Raw genomic sequence first — 25,350 nt, forward strand, 5'->3', positions numbered from 1 at the left:
TCATGATGAGACTATGCACGTGCATATATGATTGATTTAATTGATTAATTGATTTTAATTGATTTTCCATAACATTTCTGCCATGGACATTAACTGACATAGCCACCACTGATAAGCTACTAATAAATATATTGTAGAAACTTAATTTTATGTAAAGCTGCTTTGCAACGATTTGTATCATATAAAGTGCAATACAAATAAACTTGAATTGAATTCAAATAAAATGAGCATATTTAAAGGGTTACTCTACCCCAAAATGAAATTTTTTCATTAATCACTAACCCCCATGTTGTTCCAAACCCGTAAAAGTTTCATTAGTTTTCAGAACACAATTTGTATTTGGATGAAAACCGGGAGGCTTGAGACTGTCCCATAGACTGCCAAATAAATTACATTGTCAAGGTCTAGAAAAGTATGAAAGACACAGTCACGGGCCTCCTGGTTTTCATCCAAAATATCTTATATTTTGTTCCGAAGACAACAAAGCTTTTATGGGTTTGGAACAACATGTGGGTAAGTGATTAATGACAAAATTTTCATTTTGGGGTCGAGTATCCCTTTAAGAGGCTTCTGTCTGTTGAGCAAGGGTGAATGTGCTTCAACTGGTGGCTGATAAAATAGTCGGAGGTTTGTAATTTAACAATGAAGAACAAGGAAAAACATTGCTATAGTGATTTATACGATTGTGCATAATTAGAATAGCAAAGCTTGTAGCAAATAGATCAAACAGTCAAACAGAGTCCAATTTAACATATAAATATGAAAGTTACATATTTACTTGCCTCTTTACAAAAACAAACATTATGATACTTGGTTGCCACTTGATGTCCAATATAAAATCTTGGTCTCGAAGCAAAACCGGTCGAGACACAGTTGTGTCTGACGTCAGCGTTTATAGGGTTTTAACCAGCAATTACAAGAAACATTTTGTGGAGGTTATTGAGGGTCAACCAATTAGTAAATCTAAGGGTTCACAAACATTTTCCACCCTGCACTAAAATGCACTAAATATTTTCAATAATGATTTGAAAATGGTAACAGACCATCAGCGCTAAAAGCTAATTGGTTCATAAATCAACAGCGCCCTCTGCTGGCTTACACTATCTCTTACGCGACAGCATAATGTAGGCCTTATAACAATTATCCAAATGAAATGATACACAAAGCACCTTGAATGACCTTGAATATTAGTTAAATTCATGATCTATGCAGAAATCTGTGCATATCAAAAAAACAAACATAAAACACATACATACATATACATAAATGCTGCTTGCATGACAAGTAACCCATCATTGTGTACACAAATATCATCACGATACTTGTATCTTAGACTTGTAGAATCCACATGGAAAAAACTTTATGATGCCTTGTAAAGCCCTGTTATGATAGTATTGGCACCTTTAAATAAGGTGTATTTTCCCTTTCCTCAGAAACCCTGCAGTAATGTATCTAACCCCAAGAGCTATTAGTGGAGACATTTAAAATCATTCACTGTCCTGTTTGCTGAAAGTACCAAGCCAAGTAGCAAGAGTGCTGCCAGCCCTTTCCACAGTGATGGAGGTGCTACATATGGACAGTCAGGACGGCAATCATCCCAGCATCTGGGATTTAAGAAACGTGGATAAGATTATTATTTATTCAGGCTAATAAGTAGGCTCCCTTCTCATCACTGTTCTCAGGTTTGTATTGACTATGAGAGCAAGAATGCACTTAAATACAGATTTTTGCTTGGTAAACCGTGTGTCTGTGAAAGTTTAAAAACTGTTTAGTAAAAGCACATTTTTTGGATGAAATTGGTTGCGTCATTGACCTACTCGTAGCTTATGCCATCTTTACCTAGCCTGAGCATGATTATTTTCCCTGTGAGGAATTTTATGCAGACGGCCAGCAGTAATCAACACATTTATGGGCTGTGCTTATTTTTGCAAACGTGAAAGGTTAATGTTACTCAAAACTGTGGGTAAGGAATTGACCCTAGGAAATCAGGCTCAGAGTGGGAACATTTCTGACTCATGTACTCATGATGCACGATAAGCATGTAGGCCTATGTGAGTGAAAATGTATGTGACAACCACTCAGGGCAACACACTGAATGATCTGACACTATTAAAAGATGTGCTGCAGGGTCCAGTGGAACTGAAATCCTGAGATACGTGAGCAGGCTGACTCATATATGAGTCCACACACATATAACTTTCTCTGTCTGTCTGTCTATCTATCTATCTGAAGACATAACATAGATTATTGTTTTCTAATGTTTTAGTTTTCAAAGAAATTTATACATTGTGATTTTCTGCAAGAATGTATTCAATTTGATCGAAAAGCGCAGTTTTGTAATGTTACAAAAGATTACTTTTTTGTTTTCTACACCTCATAGAATCCTAATTTTTTTTTGGTATTTTCGTTTTCCACCAATATATTAAGCACAACTCTTCTCAACATTGATAATAATAAGAAATTTTCCATGCGTAGCAAATCAGCATATTGATTCCTGAAGGATAATGTGACACTCAAGACTGATGCTGCAAATTCAGCTTTGCCATCACAGGAATTAAGTACATTTTATAATATATTAAAATAGAAAAAAAGTTATTTTAAATTGCAACATTAGACTTTTTTCTATTCCATTTTCCATCAGAAGAGACTGAAAATACAATAAAAGTGTTTAAAATATAAAAAAGTTACTTTTGTTACCGTATTTTTGATCATATAAATGCAACCTTGGTGAGCATAAGATAATTTTTCTTTTTGAAAATATTGTTCCTAAATTGTAGCTGAGCATTACACACACACCAATATTTATTTACAGCTCCATATATTTGCACCAGCATGTGGCCTCAGGACATGCACAGAGTGAAATATGAACAGCAAAAATAAAATGTCTCTATGTATAATAGTGCGTATATGCTTACTGAAAGTTTTTTTTCAAGATGATTAATAAGAACAAGACTCACAGTAATAAGTATTCCTTTTAATACTGCTAGCGTTTGCATTAGATTAGTGATGATGCATAAAATAGTGCCCTGATCCAATGTAATTTACTCACACTCTGGGACAAACAAACATTGTGCTTATTTGCATACATTTTCTTTGGTTAGACTGACATCTTAAAACACAACAGAAATACAAAAGAAGAGACCATAATGGGTCCCATGGCTATCACTTTAAAGTGGTGTTGATTAGTACTGCCTCTGTGAATCTAAAATTACTAAATGTGAGACAAGCGATATCTAACAAGAAGACCAAAACGGTTGAAATATAGCATATCATACAGTACCTACTGACACTTTTCAGCTGTAGATGGACATCATAACCATCTGGCTCCTTTTACACAGCCATCAGATATTACATAATTCTTGTCAGAAGAAATATGTCATTGATAAAATGGAAATAATCTTTGGTGTGAGACATCGTCATTAAAATACTTTGTAGGTTCATGCAAGCATCAAGACAATGCAGTTCATTTTCTCTCTATATATTAGAGGATCTTGATACCTTATCATATTATAACGTATGAAATTCTCTGTATATTTTGACTTAAAGCTACAATGTGACGCAATAAAAGAGAATATTACAATGTTCTCAAGTAAGATCGTAGTGAAAGAAGCATTTTGTCGTCCTGATCCAAACTTAATTCAACTCTAAAGCCGTACCTGTGTACCATCTGTCATCTGTTCAGAGAAAACAAAGCAATCATCAATAAAAATGGCTGTGAAGCAGGCTTAAACCTGGGCGCCTGTAGGCATTTATGTATCCCCGAGCTGGAGCTTGATGCTGTCCTGTGGTTTTACACCACCTCCACGTAGTTAGCAGGGTAAAGGCCCTCTTTCCCTCCGTCCATCATACCTCTGCACCAACCCTGATCATCCTCATCCTCGATCTTCAGAAACTCCTCACCTGAACACACACACAGATATAAAGCATCAGGGGTATCATACACACAGGTGATATATGAATACACAAACATAAGTAATCCATTTTTTATGCACTTCACTGTCCATTGCAATAGTGTAAATGATGTTCATATGTTCATAGTTCTGCCTATTGTGTACATAAACTTTTATATTATTTTATATTTTTAAACAGGAAAAGATTATATAATCCATCTCTATAGTATGTTCATAGTACACCGATCTGTATATCATGCTGATAGTATTTAAAATCTGTAAATTATGTCCATAATATTTATCTGTATAGTTATTGTACTTGTATATTCTGTACTTACTGCTTATTGCACTTCTGGTTAGATGCTAACTGCATTTCGTTGCCTTGTACCTTACATGTGCAGTGACAAAGTTGAATCTAATCTAATCTAATCTAATAAACAAGGGCAGCTGACCTGCTTTGAAGGACAGTTCATCTGTCTCCTGTCCAGCATAGTCATAGAGAGCTCGGACTCTCACTCCTCCAATCATTACACTGAGACAAAGAGGGAAAACAGAGAGTCAGTAAAATAAACCCCATTTAAAAAATGTTCCTTAGCAACTGTCACTATCCACTAAGCCTTTGCTCTTTTCTAATGCAAATCTTGTGTGTGTGGATAGTTTTGATCAAAATTTGTGTTGCCTTTTGTTATATAGTTATGGAAGCACATTTCTGCCACATAAGAATTTTTTTTTTTAAATTGTAAATCACAAGTAAGAGATAAAAGGTCAAAACGATTACAATCGAGATAAAAAAATCCAAATTATGAGATTAAAAGTCATAATTATAAACAAATCTTCTAATAATTGTGACTGTTCATCTAATAATTTTCAGTAAAATAATTTTCCAGTAAAATTATTTTCCATGTATAATTTAGAGTTTTTACTCATAATTATAATTTAGTATTTCAACTTGCTTGTCATAATTCTATGACTTTTTACGTCGTATTTCTGATTAACCAAAGCTTTTTTTCTTTTCTTGGCCTTCCACTGTTATACATCAAAGAAACCTACCTCCTTATTCTTTTATTTCTTAAATATAAACCTTTTAGGAACCATATAACTTACAAAACTAATCTGTGAAACACTAGACCAAAAGAAGGAGAGTAAAGGAAGTTAAAAGGACAAGACAATTTTAGGGTCCATTTTTTCCACATTTGACTAAAAAGGATATTAAATACTATACTATAACATTTGGGACTATTACTGTCCTTGGATAGGTTTAAACAGAATTAATCCAAAAATACTGTAACATGTTGCCAGAGCACATACAGTATAATACACAGAGAAAATAAAAGCTGATTTATTCCCTTTTTCAAATCTTCCCGAGAAGTCATGAAATATGTGGACTATGATATGTGTCACCTATTATTCTCAAATCATACAGAACCATGTAGAACACAGAGCATTAGTAAGAATTCGGTCCAAGGATAATAATGTTATTAACTTAACATAATTTTATTTATGTATTGATTCAGTTTATTGTACTGTATTTTTGATAGCAATTAAAATGATTCACAGAACCATAATACTGTGTTGTAGAAATGTTATCACTTGTAATGTCTTTTAAATATCTTTTAAATTATTTTTTTCTCTTTCAAGTTGACTGTGATCAACATTTGCCTCAATTCTGATTCACTGTCTTCACAGTCTTACTCACAATACAGCATAAATTATTGATTTTTGCAAAGAAAAACAGCAAGAATGTTTTGCAATGTCACAATTCATTCTAGTATTGAATATAATATTCAGTCAGTGTTCCTTGTCAAGCTTCTCTGAGCAATAGTATCCAAGGGGACTGAGTTTGTAATGGGTCAATACACAGCAGCAAGCAATGACAAGGCCTGAAGTTCAAAAAGGCCTAGTTTGGTTTGTAGTGAATAACAGTCATGCAGCCAAGCGCTATAAAACCCCACAGCAAACATCACTGTAGTAAACTGACCTTCTCTCCATCACTACTGCTTTCTGCTCCACCTCCTTCCTTCCCTTTTTATGCTTCTTGTCTGGAGTCCACTCCTGAAATAGAAAGAGAGCGAGAGACAGAATGAGTGAAGGAGTAAATGTGGGTTTTGGCACAACAGAACATAGTCTATTTGAAGACGTGCCTCTGTGAGATACAGAAATATCACAGATAACAACAAAGATGTCACTCTAACACCCTCAAGAATACATTAACCTCAAAACTTTAGTTTAAAACAAATCTTAAGCCTAAAGTGTTACAGTTTGTTTTTGCTACGGACAATGTGAATGTTCACATTTCTCATTGTGAATAATCAACCTTATTTTTTTATGTAAGAGCAGGTGCGATCATTCATAATTTTAATGTGCAAGGCTTCCAGTTATTTTTAGTTGTAAAGTGCTGCTGCTTAATATTGCATACTAATATTTGTTATCATAATATTTGAATGTATTATTGTAACTTAAATTACTTATTCAACTTTACTTACATCAGATAAAGAATCTGAAGTCTTGCACATTCACAGAAAATAGCTTACCTCTGTATCTCTAGATAAGGTGGATAAAACAGGAGAAAAGTCTCATAGCCTTGAGTGAACAAGGATCCAGAATATCAGAGATACGTGAGCTCGGGCTCTTTTAAAACCATTATGCCACCATCTAGAATCCACCCAGAACACCTTAACAACTGCATAGCAATACCATGGCATCCACCCACAACACCCTCATGGCAGTGAGATGTGCACAAGCAATCACCACTCAGATTTTCTTTAGAAAACGTAAAAATTACATTTTAGCTAATGATTGTCAATGCAAATGCATTTGCAATATTAACTGTATGTATCTACCTGAAACTGAGGCCAGTCAGTGGGCATTCCTGGCCCGTGTGTATTCTTCCACCAGCGCAAATCTTCCTGCTCGCTGATGGACATCAGAGTGTTATGGAGCTCATTGTACACAGCTTTTATGCTAACAGAAAGAGAGAGAGAGAGAGAGAGAGAGTGAGAGAGAGAGAGAGAGAGAGAGAGAGAGAGAGAGAGAGAGAGAGAGAGAAGAAAGAGAGAAAGATCTTGTATCATTATGAGTAATAATGAAATAGACAGAAACTGAGATTTGACCAGTATAACCCTTCTCACACACCTCTCGTTGTTGGTGACATCCAAGTGTCTGTGGATGGACAGGAAAGCCTGTTTGAGGAAGCTTATCCTCTTCCTCTCCTCCTCTTGTGATTGGTCAAAGATAGACTCCATTTCCTCCATGTAGCGTGGAGCATAACGTGTCACTTCCTCAAGAACCTTCTCATAGCGGGCTCGCACCTGCAAACAGGAATTTGTCCGTTAGTCAGATGTGTTGTGTTTATGTGCCATTTCAGACTGAACTGGATGTTGAATGCAACTTCAAAACCATTTTACAATAAGGTTCCGTTTGTTAATGTTAGTTAATGTATTAACTCACATGAATAATGCATTTATTACAGTATTCTTTCATCTTTGTTAATGTTAGTTTATGAAAATACAGTCGTTCATTGTTAGTTCATGTTAATTCACAGCGTATTAACTAATGTTAATAACTTTTGATTTTAATAATGTAAATGTTGAAATTAACATTAAGTAAGGTTAATTAATGCTGTAGAAGTATTGTTCATTCTTAGTTCATGTTAACTAATGTAGTTAACTTCTGTTAACTGATGAACCTTATTGTAAAGTGTTACCAATTTTGAAGCAGTTTTTTCCAAACAATAAAAATGCATGGTTAACTTTTTATAAATAACTTTAAAATATATACAGTGTCCTGCACTAATATTGGAACCCTTGTTAAATATGAGCAAAGGTGGCTGTGAAAATAAATCTTCATCTTCATCTTCAGTTTATCTTTTTGATTTATTTATTCAATTATTTTTTTAAAGTGGAAACTCATTATGAAATAAATAAATTGGGGTTAAAAGTCTGACTCTTCACTCATCCAAAAACAAACTCCAGTATATTCAATTTTAGACACGACTGGTCAAATGAAACTAAAAAAGAGCTTTTTGGCAGCAAACCCACCAGATGGGTTTGGTGCAAACATGGATTAAAAGTACCCCATGCCCACAGTTAAATATACTGCTGGATCTTTAATTTTGTGGGCCGGAGGTCCTTGTTCAGATACACGGCATCCTGGATTCTATCAAATACTAACAGATGTTAGAAATCTTACAATGGGCTGTGGATCGATCTTCCTTCAGGACAATGATCCAAAACAAACATCAAAATTAACACAAAATGTGTCACTGAGCACAAAATGAGGCATCTGCCATAGCCATCCCAGTCCTTTGACTTGAATCCTATAGAAAAGGAGTGGGTGGACTGAAGAGAAGAAGCATCAACATAGAGCTGTGATTCTGAAGGATCTGGAGAGATTCTGGATGAAGGAATGCTCTCTGATCTCTTGTCTGGTGTTCTCCAAACTCTTCAGGTATTATAGGTGAAGAGCTGTTATCTTGCAAAAAGGACCTTGAAATAATTGGGTGCCAATAATTGTGGCCAACGTGAACCAGAAAAAAACATTTATTTCATAATGAGTTTTTCCTCCTCTTGCAATTGTTTTACTTCAATGAAAAGTCAGAATTTTGAATGAAATGAAAGATCAAAAAGATAAATGATGAAGATTTATTTTCACAGGCACCTCTGCTCATATTTACCAAGTGTGCCAATATAAGTGGAGGGCACTGTATATTTATATAATAAATGAATAAAAATGCTGTTTATTACAACGTACTATTCATAAAAACAATCCTGAAAAAAATAATAATAATTAAGCAGCATTGTTTTCAACATTGATAATAATCGATCCAAATCAGCATGGAATAAATCACATTTTAAAATATATTAAAATAGAAAACATTTATTTAAAGCTGTAACAATATTTTACAATATAAATGTTTTTACTGTATTTTTAATCCAAAAATAAAAAAAACAGATCGGATTTCATCTCGGGACCTCTTGAATGCCAATCAAAAATGTCACATGACAAATAAGACTAGATTTACATGCAATAAGACTCAGTTGTTAAAACACAAGTACAGTTATCTTTTTTTTTTTTTTGATTCTCCACATCCTCTCTTTTCTGTTGAGTTCTATAGATTAATTCTTGATCATTAAAGGTACAAGTTGTAGAACCTGCCATGAGAGGGCGCACTACCAAAACAATAACAATCACATGGTTTGATGATGCTAAGAAGGAGCGTGGAATGATGGGATTTGTTGTCTTCTACCCAACCGCTGACGGCAATCAATCGGACGGAAAAATAAATCATGGATTTAACGCGAGTTCAACGATTTGCGCGAGTAGATTACATACAAAGTCAATGCAAAGACGCGATCAGACTATGGATCAGAAGCGTCCTCGCGTGGGTCTAGAGATGCGATGCTCCGCGTTTGGCGTGTATGCCCCATAATCAGAGGTGGGTAGAGTACCCAAAAACTGTACTCAAGTAAAAGTAAAAGTACTTCTAGAAATATTTACTCAAGTAAAAGTAAAAGTACTAGTCTTGAATAGTTACTTGAGTAAGAGTAAAAGAGTATCGGATAAAAAATCTACTCAAGTAGTTAGTTACTAGTTACTTTGGGTCATATATACTGAGCCTATTTTTATTTAGATATATTAATAAAATGTATGTAATGTATGTGTGCGTGTATAAATGTATATATTTCATCAGCTTTTACTCCAATTTATGTAATTTATTATAAAACCCTGTCTGTTTACTTAAGTAACAGATATAGGTGTCAATGATCTTATTAAAGATCATTTTCACTGACAGTCTAGATTTCAATCACTCTCAGAAACTCCCATTAAAATCACTGAAACTGTAAACACTGTGAAATCAATATCTTAATTAAAGATTCGTACACACATCTGCACTTTGTTGTTTCTGACAAGAGAATTCGCCAGAAAGAGGTATTCAGTCAGTGAGCGAGTGAAGGAAGCACAGGCATTTTAGCGATGACTCATCTGAACGCCTCTGATTGGCCAATGCTTTAATAAGCTCAAAAGAATCATGTGTGATTGGTTATAATGCGCAGCGCTGTAAAAACGCATCTGTCTCTGGCTCAGCGCCAGCAAGCGATCACAGATCTGAATTCAGCAGCTGATGATATGACTCGCTGAACGTCCTCATGCCGGTGTGATTGTATTAAAATTAATCAAATCTTAATCGGCAATTTTTTGTCTTTTGGAAGCTGCATTCAACTTGACTCCCCTCTGTTATAAGCCACACACGTACAACAAACTAATGTCACAGTGGTATTGTGTACTGTAATCGAATGTAGCCCAAGTTGTTACCTGTTGAACAGTAGACAGCACACGCGGTGTTCATCTAATAAGGATCTCCATCGCTAGCAAATAATATCCTTTGCAGATTTGCTTTCAATTCAGTGCTGTTCCAGCCACGTTTTCAACGCTCTTTCTGTTCTTAAACTTTACAACTCCGAGTGAACCACTTCAGATGCTCAGCAAAGGATAACTCGTTACTACCCACCTCTGCCCATAATACTAATCTTGTTGATCGTTATAATGGCATACGTTTTCTGTAATGATACGAATCAAAACAACTTACCTGTCGGGTAAAACACAAGCGAGATCGGCATCTCTTTCTAGTTGAAGTTTGTCGCGAAACTACTTCCACATTTGTCCACGACACCGTTGTCATGTGGTTTCTACGTCAGTAAAGGCGGTAACAAAGGGGAACTAACGTCATTGACAGGCGACTGCTCTGCCCAGTGACACTATTTAGAATGGGAATTTTCTCATGATTTACAAGTAGTTGAAAACATTAGGGATATTGTTAGTAATCAGCTGGACAAAATATATAACAAAGTCCTAGTGGTTTTTGGATATTTTACTGCAAATATCTTACAAATTGTACCTTTAAGTATGCAATATATCGCATGATTTCACTGCGTCATAAAGCAGCCTGTAAATGTAAACAGATTTTTCTGCTTCCTTTTCCTGAAACGGATGATAAAAGACAATTTGAAACCCTCTGCTATTTTCTTTCTCTCTTTCTGTTTCTTTCTGATAGTCTCCCCCACACAGCACTCACCTTCTCTGTCTCCTGGTGAGCCAGTTCGGTCTCTTCCTGGATCTTCCTCTGTTTTTCAATGGCAATGTCAGGGTTGCCTTGGGCATGGTTCTCCCGCTCACGAGCCATGTGTTCCTTACGGCAAGCTTTGTGAAATGCTGACTTGGCCTTCTCTAGCTGCCACAAAAAAACACACATCCAGGTCAGATTCATGTAGGACAGGTGTTAGTGATGCACACTCTATACATTCATTTTCAAAAACTCAACAGTTCATTATTCAACAATTACCCTATGTAAACCTTTATCTTGAGACATTTTTTGTCCCTACAATACTGTGTACAGAACAAATAAAATGAGTGAAATTTTAACCCCAGAACTACAATGCTTGCATTACCTTCTTCAGTCTCTTGGCCCAGGGCTTCTGAGCACGTGAGAAACCAGTTTCAAAATCCTGGGACTCTTTGAAACCTCCAAATATCTTCTTATGGAAAGTGTCCTTCTGCCACGTCCGGATGCGATCTCCGTCCTCTGACACCAGAGCACGGCAGATGGAGGAGTGAAGGGAGGAGAAGCGGTCAGCAGAAGAGAGGAAGCACTGCCATGCTTGTAATAGCGAGCCATAGAGAGGACCTGGACAAACATATTCATGAGAGGACCATTTAAGGTAAAAAAAGAGGCTTCTTCATCAGATACTAAACTAAAGATGTGAACCTCTCACATAAAACGCAGGTCATAGTTCCTATACTAAATGATATGTGCGGCTCTTAACAAAAGACTTTGTCTCTTACTCTTATCTTCAAAATACTACTCATACTAATCTTTTTCAGTATGCAGTACAATAAGGGTCCGTGGTCCGTGTATATTTTGGTCATTTGATTTTCTATTTAAAAATAAATAAAGATAAATGAGAAACGGTTTGATTTTCGTTTTTTCGTTTTGTTTAAGAAACGGAAAACGAAAATGTAGCTGCATTTTTCGTATTTTTGTTTGTGGGTAAAAAATGAGATTATGCTTTAATATTTGTTTGAATGTGTGGGCGGCGCTGAAACGCCCCTTTTCATCCCTTCTGTACTGCACCGACAAGCGGCAACCGCAAGCTCAGTTCATTTTCACCAGGAGAGAAGCGGCAGACAGCAGAGCATATTAATCCCGCGGATTCTATACTAGTGGTGCTTTAAAATTAATTTATTCAATGACATTTTAATTTTACTGTAGGCCTATATGATCTACAATGACATGAAATATGCGGATTTTTAGCCTACTAATTTTATTCTATACCTATTTAAGAAAAACCTCACAAGTAGCCTATGTTTTCATTTGCTATTACAAACAACAGCAACTGAAGCTTTATCTTGTAGAGTGTAGTCTGCTGCACTTCTCTGATCGGCGGATCCCGATCCACACCTTCCATCCCGAAAACAGGGGAAAGAGCTTCAGCTCCGTCAGTTTGGATCGTAAAACACCCTAAATAACACGAAAACCTTACAAAACTCAACACTATGTGCTTTCTGCCATCTCTGTCTACATTAACTTCTTTCTGACAGAGATGGGACCAAGTCACACATGTGCAAGTCTCAAGTAAGTCTCAAGTCTTAACCTTCAAGTCTCAAGTAAGTCCCAAGTATTTTTTTCTTGGGCAAGTCAAGTCAAGTCAAGTCACAAGTTATGTCAAGTCAAGTCAAGTCAAGTCCTGTAGTAAGTCAAGTCAAGTCCAAGTCAAGTCACCTAATTATTGTAATTTTACCTGCAGAATCTGATCTTAATAAAGTTAAAGACAAGATATAAGTAACAGTAAATTAAAATAATTTGGATTTGCATTGTAAATACTCATGTTCAGTAAAATACATCATGGAATCAAACAAAATTGTAACTTCATAAAATTATTTATTTTTCACTTCTGCCAACAGAAATGTTTTACATTTTCAACATTGAGTCAATAAAACAAATAACAGCTAAACATCCAATAGAATCCTCTCTGAACACCCCCCCCCCCCCTCTCTCTCTCTCTCTCTCTCTCTCTCTCTCTCTCTCAAACGACGTGACGTGACGTGACATGACATTCGGCCAAGTATGGTGACCCATACTCAGAATTCGTGCTCTGCATTTAACCCATCCGAAGTGCACACACACAGAGCAGTGAACACACACACACACACTGTGAGCACACACCCAGAGCAGTGGGCAGCCATTTATGCTGCGGCGCCCAGGGAGCAGTTGGGGGTTCGATGCCTTGCTCAAGGGCACCTAAGTCGTGGTATTGAAGGTGGAGAGAGAACTGTACATGCACTCCCCCCACCCACAATTCCTGCCGGCCCGAGACTCGAACTCACAACCCTTTGATTGCAAGTCCGACTCTCTAACCATTAGGCCACAACTTCCCCTCAAACACAGTTTACATACAACATTAAACTTTCTTACATTTCTCCTCTCTCTCTCTCTCTCTCTCTCTCAAGTTCAAGTTCAAGTTGCTTTATTGGCATGACATTTGAGTTACAGTATTGCCAAATTTAGCATTTAGATACAGAATAAAATATGATTACAATAAAATACAATAAAAATAGCAGCAGCAGATAATATTTCTAATATTAATAATAGTAATTATATAGAATTAAGAATATAAAATAAAACAGTTGAATACAATAAATGATCCCTTTCGTATGGTGTGTATGGTGTATAAATATTTAGCAGCTATTGTGACTGCCGTCTCATTCTCTCCAAGTATATAGAGTAGTTTCTCTGAGTCATTTAGAGACAAGAATGAACGATTCAAAGCTTCAAACTGTGAGAAGAATGTTTCTCTTGTAGTGCTGTATTTGGGAAGTGTTTCTCATCCTCTGTTTGATTCAGCTCACAGTGTTTGCACAGTTTCTCTTCTCTCGGTAGCCAGGATCTTTTATGTCTACCAATCTCTATTTCCAAATCATGATCACTGAGTCGATATTTTGAAAGGATTTGTCTTTCTTTTAATTGCTTGAGTGATAAGTAATTTGCCAGTTTTGTGGTTCTGTTTAGGGCCGAATAACACTGGAGTTTGGTTTGGAGCTCAAATTCATTTTTTTCATTTTTCATCATAATTATACTTCAGATTTTTGTCAATTAGTTTCTGAATGTTGGGGTTGTGATTGGAGTCAGACTCAGTTTGGGTTTCTTTCATCAGGTGAAGCACGAGTGTGTTTCTCTCTCACTCTCTCTCTCTCTCTCTCTCACACACACACACACACACACACTCTCTCTCTCTCAGAGTATATCCGTAAGTCATTACCTCTATTACAAGGTATTGCACTTGCAAAATATAAGATTCGAGAGTCTTGTCTGCAAGCCGAGCACGATGTGGCCTATCCCACCATGTATGCGCCACCGGTATGCGCGCTCATAATGGAAGCAACGCGGTCGCGACGCGCACGCGGTGCGACACGCTCGACGCCTCAGGGGCGCAACTGCCCGAGCGCTTTGGAAACAATGAGAAAGCGGCGCGACTAGCGATTTCCACGCGTTTTTAGGCGCGAATTATTGACGACAAAAGCGATGACCCTCAGTACCCCTCAAGCTGAGATGTTGATGTGATGTGATATCTGATCTAAGTGGGCGTGGTCTGCGTAAGGTAGAGAGGGCATGACTGATGATGTCATGACATGACAACGCGATTCTCAGCCTGCGCTCCAGCTGAGTAATCAATTTTATTTTTTAAAAATCATTTATAGCCTATATTTTATATTCAAACTGAAAACATAATTTGATTAACACTCAAGTCATTCGAGTCATCCTGTCTCAAGTCAAGTCAAGTCCCGAGTCAAGTCTCAAGTATTTTATTTTTTGTCAAGTCAAGTCACAAGTCTTAAAAATAGCGACTCGAGTCGACTCGAGTCCAAGTCACCAAGTCACAAGTCCCCATGTCTGCTTTCTGAAACGTCAGAAATGAACCAGGCTCATGCATCAGACGAACCATGTCTAGCTGGACATGTCTACTTTTAAAATAATCCATTTAAATAGAAAAATAATAATAATAATTTTATATTTAGGCCTATGTAATTCAAATGAAACCAACGAGAGGTGCAGCGTTTCCCGTCTGAACTCATTATCTGTAATGATGTCACACCATCACTATATTCATACTGTCATCTACAGAATTCGTGAATTCAGTTCATAATTCTAAGTAGCCTATAGCCTATAATTAAAACATTTAAAGTAGACTAATTATGGGGAAAACTTAACTTATTTTAATATAAATTTTATTATAAATGTGGGTTGGGTTTTTCCTATTTTTTTTTTTTTTTATGAATGGCCTAGAATAAAATAAATAAAAATTAAAATAATTAAAATAATAAAGTTGTCAAGTCTGCTTTGTCAATGACATGCAGCAGCTGGAAAATTATAATATTATTTTTTATTTTATTATTAATTTAATTAATTAATTAATTATTATTGTTATTATTATTATTTTATCTTGCAAGCACCACTAGCAAAGAATCCGCGGGATTAATATGCTCTGCTGTCTGCCGCTTCTCTCCTGGTGAAAATGAACTGAGCTTGCGGTTGCCGCTTGTCGGTGCAGTACAGAAGGGATGAAAGGGGCGTTTCAGCGCCGCCCACACATTCAAACAAATATTAAAGCATAATCTCATTTTTTACCCACAAACAAAAATACGAAAAATCCAGCTACATTTTCGTTTTGCGTTTCTTAAACAAAACGAAAAAACGAAAATCAAACCGTTTCTCATTTATCTTTATTTATTTTTAAATAGAAAATCAAATGACCAAAAGATACACGGACCGTCCTGCATTTTTCGTATTTTTGTTTGTGGGTAAAAAATGAGATTATGCTTTAATATTTGTTTGAATGTGTGGGCGGCGCTGAAACGCCCCTTTCATCCCTTCTGTACTGCACCGACAAGCGGCAACCGCAAGCTCAGTTCATTTTCACCAGGAGAGAAGCGGCAGACAGCAGAGCATATTAATCCCGCGGATTCTTTGCTAGTGGTGCTTGCAAGGTTTAAATAATAATAATAACAATAATTAATTAATTAATTAATTAAATAATTAAATTAATAATAAAATAAAAAATAATATTATAATTTTCCAGCTGCTGCATGTCATTGACAAAGCAGACTTGACAACTTTATTATTTTAATTATTTTAATTTTTATTTATTTTATTCTAGGCCATTCATAAAAAAAAATAGGAAAAACCCAACCCCACATTTATAATAAAATTTATATTAAAATAAGTTAAGTTTTCCCCATAATTAGTCTACTTTAAATGTTTTAATTATAGGCTATAGGCTACTTAGAATTATGAACTGAATTCACGAATTCTGTAGATGACAGTATGAATATAGTGATGGTGTGACATCATTACAGATAATGAGTTCAGACGGGAAACACTGCACCTCTCGCTGGTTTCATTTGAATTACATAGGCCTAAATATAAAATTATTATTATTATTATTTTTCTATTTAAATGGATTATTTTAAAAGTAGACATGTTGGTTCATCTGATGCATGAGCCTGGTTCATTTCTGACGTTTCAGAAAGAAGTTAATGTAGACCGAGATGGCAGAAAGCACATCGTGTTGAGTTTTGTAAGGTTTTCGTGTTATTTAGGGTGTTTTACGATCCAAACTGACGGAGCTGAAGCTCTTTCCCCTGTTTTCGAGATGGAAGGTGTGGATCGGGATCCGCCGATCAGAGAAGTGCAGCAGACTACACTCTACAAGATAAAGCTTCAGTTGCTGTTGTTTGTAATAGCAAATGAAAACATAGGCTACTTGTGAGGTTTTTCTTAAATAGGTATAGAATAAAATTAGTAGGCTAAAAATCCGCATATTTCATGTCATTGTAGATCATATAGGCCTACAGTAAAATTCAAATGTCATTGAATAAATTAATTTCTGTTTGGTCAAAAAAATTTTTTATATATATATATATATATATATATATATATATATATATATATATATATATATATATATATATATATATATATATATATATATATATATATATAAAGCTTGCAAGCACCACTAATATAGAATCCGCGGGATTAATATGCTCTGCTGTCTGCCGCTTCTCTCCTGGTGAAAATGAACTGAGCTTGCGGTTGCCGCTTGTCGGTGCAGTACAGAAGGGATGAAAAGGGGCGTTTCAGCGCCGCCCACACATTCAAACAAATATTAAAGCATAATCTCATTTTTTACCCACAAACAAAAATATGAAAAATGCAGCTACATTTTCGTTTTCCGTTTCTTAAACAAAACGAAAAAACGAAAATCAAACCGTTTCTCATTTATCTTTATTTATTTTTAAATAGAAAATCAAATGACCAAAATATACACGGACCAATCAGTATGCAAAATGTATTTTTATTTAAACCAACATTTGCTAAAATGTGGGAAATATTTTATCCCACAATGCAGTGCAAATTTGTTATTTCATTTCCAACATATCACCTCTTTCTCCTTCTCATTATTTGATCATTCTGTCAAAACTGAACCCATTCCATGAATAAATTTGATTAAATAAAATTCATAATAATAATTTTTACTCCCGAGATGAGCTTGAATTAAACAACATAAAGAAGACCCATGACAACACTATAGCATGTGCTTAGTAGTTCTAACATTAATTAAATACATAAGGTAATTAATAACATAAGGCAAACACTGACGTAAGTATAAGCTCAAAAAAACATTTAATTTATGATATTCTATTTTTAAATATCATGCAATATACAGTATGCAATATGCTTGTATTGTTTGTCAAAAATATAAAAAATGCTAATGAAAATGCTAAATAATCATATTAACGCTGAACATGATGAATTAAAATAGTGAGGTCATGTCACAACTAGCATCATGTTGTAAAGTAAACATAACATAAAACATTTATCATTATTTACTATTATGCATACTTTTTTAATAACATGCAATATATAGTATATCACAGTATGAAATAAGAAATATGCTAGTATTGTGTTCTAAACATTTAACATTTGATTGAAACTTCAAAATAGCAATTTTATATTATTTTATTTTAATATAATTTTTTAATCATAATAAAATAATCAGGAAACCAATCACTGATTGTTCCTCAACTTGTAGAATTAAATAACAGTCAGGTCATGTTTAAATCATTTGGCATTTAATTAGAACTGTTGTAAAGTTATAAGAAAACAACATAAGTTAATGTGGCATAAATAATTTACAGTTATTTACTCTTATGAATGCTATTTTTTTATATAACAAGCAATATGCATTTATTTCATAATGCGATGTAATATAATATTGGTCCATATATTGGATAGGATTTCAAAGCAGGTCTTCTTGAATGCCAATCAAAAATGTCACCTTACATGTATTAGGGATTACTAAATTGTTAAAACACAAGTACAGTCATCTGTTTTTTTTTTTTTTTTTTGCATTTTATTGATTGATTATAATATACAGTACATACTGCGCACAGTATGTTTTCATTCCAGAACTTCTTGAACAAAAAAATGCAGTACTCACTGGCATCCACTAGGGGTTTCCACTTGGTACTCCATTCACTAAGTTGCTGAGCGTACTGTCTCTCGACCCTGGCCCTCTCTTGGAAACATGCCACTATATCATTACACGCCTGGAAGGCATCTTCGGTCCTCTTCACAGTCCGGTGGTAATTCCCTGGCTGAGACACAGACAGATAGAGCATTGATGAAACTATAAGGTTAATTGTAAAATATAGAGGGGAAAGAATAGCCCTTGGCGCTAAAGGTTTGTAGGCTGTTTAAGAGGTCAAGAGTGAGGTATTTACTGTATGACACATGGAAGATGTCCCTGTCTCCTCTGAGGGACTGGCCTCATTTCTTTCCCAGCAGGGTCATTGAGTTTGTTTGCTATGGATTGGATTAGTTAGCAGCATCGACTAAGGTTTGTTTCTAATATAAACATCCAAAGACAACATGTGGTGTGGAAAACCAGAACACAATTCAAAGATTACAACCCCCCCCCCCACCCCCACCCAAATAAATAAACCAAACATCTGAGACTAGATGAGTAGCCTACCAGTGAGTCGAGAGAATTCAGGCCACAGTAAGTGGGGCATCACATGGACAGCGCAGTGAAAGGAGCTGATTAACTGTAATAACTCCATCAATTATAATAAATGAAGGAGGAGGGCAAACATAATGACATTTACAGAATGGGTGTTGTGTTTGATAATGTGGAGTGTGTTCTTCCATTTTATTAGCGGCTCCCCCACAATTTTAACAATTCATCTCTCTCCTCTACATCTTCCTTCTTTGTTATTCTTTGTCGGCTTTTCCTCCTTCTCTGTCTCTTAGCTGTGGTTTGCACCACATATTTTCCCCATTCTGAGAAAAAAGTAAAAACAGCTGAGGAATCTCAACTCCGGCCAAGAGCGGTGCAGAGCAGCACCTGCCAACCAATCAGAGAATCACAGAAATCAAACAAATAACACAATCCCTGTCAAACGGAATATAACATTCAGCTGGACTCAAAGCTGTACAATATTTAAACAGAATTGTTTTACTGATCAAACAAGCCTATTTAAACCAACCCCATTCAACTCTGGCTGAAACTTTTTTGCATTTCATCCCTGCAATCTACAGGCAGTGCTGTGGTTAACCAATCACAGCGTCTAGGATGAACACAAAAACCCTACTGCGCTCAGTTCTGGTCAGCGGCCAGCCAATTAAAAGCTAGGACATGCAACAAAACCTTTGCAGGCTATAGCAGTGTGGTTGTTGTAACAGTCAGAACATCGTTGGTCAGAGCATTTCACCCAAAACCATAGCACTGGCCCAGCTCCAGATGGGATGGCAACTCAGCAATAAGAGCTGAGGCTAAAAGAGAGCTGAGGAGAATCTTAAACAGCTTCATACAGCTCTCAAAGATCTTTAGATGTCATTGCTAATAACAACAAATCACCACAGGAAACTCTGTCAGTGAGTTTTATCTGATGAATATTTATAGTGTATATGTGGGATACAATTACATGCATATTCAGTTACTGTAGATGCAAAACTACCTTTTAGCAATGGACATACATTTTAATGATCATTTGGTACCAAAAAGAGAGCGAGAGAGAGAGAGAGAGAGAGAGAGAGAGTAAAACCCAAAATTACTTACTTTATCGGAACCAGCCAACTGCCCCCAGGAAAAAGAATATGAATCAATTTAATAAATAGATAAAATAATATCTTTATGAAAATCTAAAAATGCTTTCTGGTTTCTGTTGGGCTACCAAGAGGCTTATGCAATATAAAATAGCATTACTTCAAAATAAAGACAACCGTGCTGAAGAGAAGGTTTCCAGTTTAATGCAGTAACAAGTCAGTCTGGATAAAAGCAACTGCTAAATAACAGCTTGTTATTCACTTTCTTACTAAATATAAGTTTGAACATGAACATGATTAATAGTGCCTATATGTAATTATATATACAGTATCATCACATAATTACCATTATTAATATCATAAGGACTTTTTAGGAATATTTTACCTATTGCACTAATATAAAAAAGAAAACTAAATGTTAAAAAGTTGACACAATGAGCAAATACACCTTACTTTTATCCATAGGGTGTTTTAAGGTTAAGACTTTGAACATGCCAAATGTCGAAATAATACAGAATTGCTACAGTCTAAAAAATACTGTGAGTATTACTAAGTACTATTTTCAAACATTTCTAAAGGTATTAAAAGGCAAGGTTCTGCATGATTCCCACCAGCACTGGAGGGCGGAAAAGCAAAACAAGCTGAGAGACAAAAGCTAAGCTAATTAAAATGGGTGGAGGCACAATGGATGAAATTTACAGACTGAGATTGAAGGTTAAAGAACCATAAAACATGCTGCAGTAGTCTCAAAGAAGTAAAATAGACTTGACTTGAATATTAATCTTCATTTGGTTAATGTAGGGTTTTCAGAAGCTTTTGTGAAGCATTCCACTTAATGTCCAAACAAATCTTGTCATCTGTTGTTGCTCCAACTGTTTAGGTGTTAAAACCAAGTCAAGCTACATTGCCCACGTGCATGTCTGCTAACACATACATAAAGCAGAAGCAGATGGTATTTTCTAGAGGTCCGTCACCCTGTCTGAGTCATTGCTGTCCTTTCTCCCCCTCTCACTTACCATCCAGAAGCTCTGATTGTTGGCATCCTCAGGGCCTGTCTCTGCCGAAAGCGTTGACATGATGGAGTCTGGAATAGAGACATGATAAAAAACATTTTAAGACATTAAAAGTTTACTCTTTTTCCTCATTAAAAACAGTTTTACAGAAAAAGTAGATAATAGTACCTTTGAACAATGTTTTAAATCAACTATATTCACATGAGATGACTGTGTTTTTTTCTACATAGGTCGGGTTGCCTCGTGGAAGCCGTCATGTTGAGATCACAAGACAAGCTAAATGCTGCTCACTTCACCTCAGTAACCCCCTGTTATAGAATACTTTCATTTGTGGAATACATTTATCCTTGCTGACTTGCTGATATCAAATTTTTACATTGGCATCATAACCAAAAAAATATTTGTGCATCCACGCCTCTATGTGTCAGTGTAAGTCCAAAATGCCTGGTGTATCAAATAGCGCAACAAACAAAAACAGTTACTGATACATCTTTAAAACAAAATTATAGTCTTTTCTTCCTTTTGCTGTGAGAAATACAGGTCAGTAGTACGGCTAGTACTCTCCATTTGACATGCCAGAAGGACAAATAGCTGGAATTTATTTTTTCATTTTCTAGCTTGTCTTAACATGGAAGACAATAGTCAGATATGTGTGACAGAGCTGAATCACACAATGTGCCTAATACCATGCTGGGAGGGCCTTGTGTTTTACAAGCTTTCTTCTATTTAATCTACAGTTTACGAACTACGTCGGGAAGTGCATGGCTCCAGCTAACAAGTTGTATGCTCTTGAAGTCTAGTTCTTGAAGAAAGGAGGGTAGTAACATTCAAGGCTGTTTCCAGAGGATAAAAGAGCTTTCTTGATGAAAAATATGTCACTGACTAGTTAAAGTGTAAAAAGTGAAATGGCTCCGAGCAGATGTTAAGCGTTGAAGAGGGTTGTAGTCAGACAAATAGTGCCTAATACTCTCTCTTAATACTCTTCACTGCTCAACCAGAGCTCTGGGCTTTGACATTTGAGCCATCCAAAAATAAACACAAACACATACTCTCTCACACACACATAAATAAACTTCTCTTCTGAAACCACACGTTCATGAGCTCTTTGCTTGAAAATACAAGCACATGTGGCCCACACAAGAACATGTTTGAGATGCCCTGAACACACACATGCCAGAAACACATGCATTTGACAGCTCAACTTTTTTCTGTAAATGCAATAAACCACATTTTGTCACAAGACATGGAGAGAGAACAAGATGACAGAAGGGAAGTGCATGAACAAGCTGTTATTTGTCTTTTCTTCTCCCTGGGCCACAGTGCATTATCCCACACTGTCTCTTCCTATCGCTTTTTCCCACTGCAGGGGTCATGGGTAGAGTAAATCACTTTATATCTGAACTTTAACCTCACTTCCTGTTCCCCCTCTGCTCCTCTCCCTCCAGAAAGTCTTGTGCTCTCAGAGAATATGAGCAGGGACAAGCTTAAAGGGACATTTCACCAAAAATGAAAAATTCTGTCTTTAATTTCTTATCCTTTTGTTATTATAAAACTTTCAAGCTTCCAACAGGAGGCAAAAGCACCATTAAAAAAAAAAAAACCTTCTGAATAAATCGTTTATAAATTTGACTGATACAGCTCTGAAAATTGAGATGTAATGGAAATAATAACAGATCTTTTCTTCCATATTGTGAAATATAGTGAAACTGAAACCGATTATGAAAAAGGAAGAATTGTTTTTTTTTATTATTATTATTTAATAGATGCAGATGTAAATGCAGGTTTTTAGTCAACTGTAAGAAAAAGAAGGGTTTTATGCATACTCAGTAACTGGAGAAATCCGACATATGTCACCAGAAAGATTCAGATATGACATTGTAAAAATGATCAAATAAATTAATTAAAAAAATTAAACATCCATTGATAAATCTTTCAGTATGCTGCTTTTAGAAAATAGATAGGGTGAATAGTCAATGGGAAGATTTTCAGTGAATAAATATTACAATTTGATTCTGTTTTTCACTCAAAACATATTCAGTAAATGTATAGAAAATATATTGCACGAGGCAATTTTCTATACTTTTATGATGCTCTTTTACATCAATTTAGAAGATTACACAAGTTTGTCTACATCCACAAATGCATGGGGGGATACATGATACCTTCATCAAAAGTTCTTCTTTTTTGTTCCAAAGAACACAGAAAGCTATGTGGATTTAAAGCAACATGGGTGACTATGTGACAACAGTGTTTTCATTTTCCTCCCAATGTTGCCAGTTTGCATTCAGCCTTTTGTGTGAAGTTAACCTATAACAGTCTCCAGAAGGGTTTAACCTTCATAACCCATGTCTGTGGGTCACACAAATGTATGTACAATTAAATAAAAGGATGAATGCATCTGCTTGACTGAATTAAATGATCACTATCTGGGGATAAAAGTAGGAAAGAACTATCTAGAACAGCAGGTTATAAAGAACTGGATCTTGGAGAAGACATTCAAAACGGAGATCAAAAACTATTTGAAAGTTTTGAAAGGTCCTGTAACTGGAGAGGAGGGTTTGACCTATTTGTCTGAAAATATCATCATGACGTTGCTGTGAATCTCGCTCTTCTCTCATTTTATCTTTTCTCCCCCTTTTCAAACCCCTGTACCCCTCACCCACCCTGGCTCTCTTTTTCTCTCCTCCCCCTGTCCCCCTGTGTGTTGAGTGTCACTCAACACACACCCACACACTGAAGAAATATATAGCAACTAATGAATGCATCAGACAGAAATAGTATATGAATTCTGCAGAACTCATCAATTCAGTGTGATCAAACCTGACACAAACACATAATAAATAATAGAAGGACAGAGAAAAAAGACACAACAGACTCACCTCTAACTTTTTCAGGGAAAGTTTCCTTTTAGTTTACACTTTCCTTTTTCTGACGCAACAGATCAGCTCTTTTCTGCTGGCTTTTCCACTTCTAAGACCACCATATGGTTATGGTGTATTTTGGACACACTCTTTCTTCTCTTCTCTTTCTTTGACCCGCTGTCAGTGTTTATTGAGGTGGCTTCCTGTCACTTTCTTTCTCTTCTCTTCTCTCCTCCCTCTCTCTCTCTAGATTCCCCTTCTTTCCAAAGCAGCTGCGGGCGAACAGACTTTTCACTCTGTGGATCATACTACATGGCAACACTCCTCCCTCTCCCTGTCTCTCTCTCTTTTTCCCTCTCCCTCTTATTTAAGCACAGAGTTGGTCCTCACAGTAAAGTGGTAATGAAATGGGTTCAGTCCAGACAATTAGTTTGGATGTGTTTCATTCGTGAATAACCCGCATACCCGTTGCACACTTTTTTACTTGCCCACCTAATTAAAGAGTTCATGGTAACAAAAATAAGGTTAAAATAAGGTCTTATTGCATTAACATTATTTACTGCATTACTAACATGAAATAACAATATGCAATATATTTTACAGCCTTTATTAAGGTTTGTTACTGTTAATTAAACGTCCATGTTAGTTGACAGTGCATTAACTAATGTTTACAGATACAACTTTCAAGTTTAATAATGTATTAGTAAATGTTGAGATGAACAACCTAAGATGAATAAATGCTGCCGAATGTTCATGTTAACCAATGCAGTTAACTAATGTTTACAAATGAAACCTTATTGTAAAGTGTTACAGATTTTATATTCTGTGAATTTTTGTCTTTTGTAACAACTACATTTATACTATCACAATTTATCTACCTTATAAGTGCTCAATCTCACAGTTCCCATTGTCTCTGGAAGTCCGCACAACAGCTGCCTGGCACTGGCACATGCAGTGGTTCTTAAGAGGGGAGATGAGAGAAGACCCCCTGATTTGTTAAACTAAGGTCTGTGACTCAGTATTACAAATATGGCAGCTGTTGTACACACTGACAAGAGCCCATCCCAAATATTTCTGAATGCATGGTTCAGTTATATTTTTATAATCTCAGAGTTAGTGATAGCATTTTGAGAATTAATATAATGAGCCCCCTATTTTCTATCTCTATCTCTTCTATCTTTTCTATCTGCTATTCTTAAAAGCCACTGTGTGTCTGGGGTTAAATATCACACCTTTGCCCCTATCCACAGAATCACATCATAATAACATTTACAACCTATCTATTTACAATATTTTACATATTTACTGTATTACATTTAGCTGCTGGAAAGCAGCTTTTTAAAGCAATCTAAAAATTAAATTATATGAATAAAATTATATTGTTATATTTTAAATAAATAAAGAAAAACAAGTTCAAATAAAGT

At 35.7% G+C, this 25,350-nt stretch overlaps 1 protein-coding gene across 3 annotated transcripts; it reads right to left on the reverse strand.

The window, feature by feature from the left end:
- Positions 1–2,953: 2,953 nt before the first annotated feature.
- On the reverse strand, positions 2,954–24,912 carry LOC132149128 (protein kinase C and casein kinase substrate in neurons protein 3-like). Of its 3 annotated transcripts, XM_059558082.1 has the most exons (11): positions 24,805–24,912; positions 23,945–24,198; positions 21,069–21,136; positions 18,446–18,602; positions 11,336–11,571; positions 10,963–11,118; positions 7,023–7,198; positions 6,731–6,851; positions 5,869–5,942; positions 4,343–4,422; positions 2,954–3,900 (listed from the first exon to the last, which is right to left on the reverse strand). In XM_059558082.1, exons 3-11 carry the CDS (start codon positions 21,126–21,128, stop codon positions 3,791–3,793), a joined length of 1,170 nt encoding a protein of 389 aa, XP_059414065.1. In that variant the 5' UTR covers positions 21,129–21,136; positions 23,945–24,198; positions 24,805–24,912; the 3' UTR covers positions 2,954–3,790. The 3 variants fall into 3 exon arrangements, with proteins under 3 accessions (XP_059414065.1, XP_059414064.1, XP_059414066.1); XM_059558081.1 differs by lacking the exon at positions 24,805–24,912 and having other exon boundaries at positions 23,945–24,411; XM_059558083.1 differs by lacking the exons at positions 23,945–24,198; positions 24,805–24,912 and adding an exon at positions 21,234–21,296.
- Positions 24,913–25,350: the final 438 nt, after the last annotated feature.

Source organism: Carassius carassius, chromosome 9 (genome assembly GCF_963082965.1).
Source record: "Carassius carassius chromosome 9, fCarCar2.1, whole genome shotgun sequence".
Classification (NCBI taxonomy): domain Eukaryota; kingdom Metazoa; phylum Chordata; class Actinopteri; order Cypriniformes; family Cyprinidae; genus Carassius; species Carassius carassius.

Bases quoted from the DNA above. Each gene is read 5' to 3' on its own strand.
- LOC132149128 (XM_059558082.1), bottom strand. From the start codon at position 21,128: ATGTCAACGCTTTCGGCAGAGACAGGCCCTGAGGATGCCAACAATCAG. The intron at 6,852-7,022 runs GTGTGTGAGAAG...TCTTTCTGTTAG, and splicing joins GATGTCACCAACAACGAGAG to CATAAAAGCTGTGTACAATG. The intron at 4,423-5,868 runs GTCAGTTTACTA...TCTTTGTCTCAG, and splicing joins GCAGTAGTGATGGAGAGAAG to TGTAATGATTGGAGGAGTGA.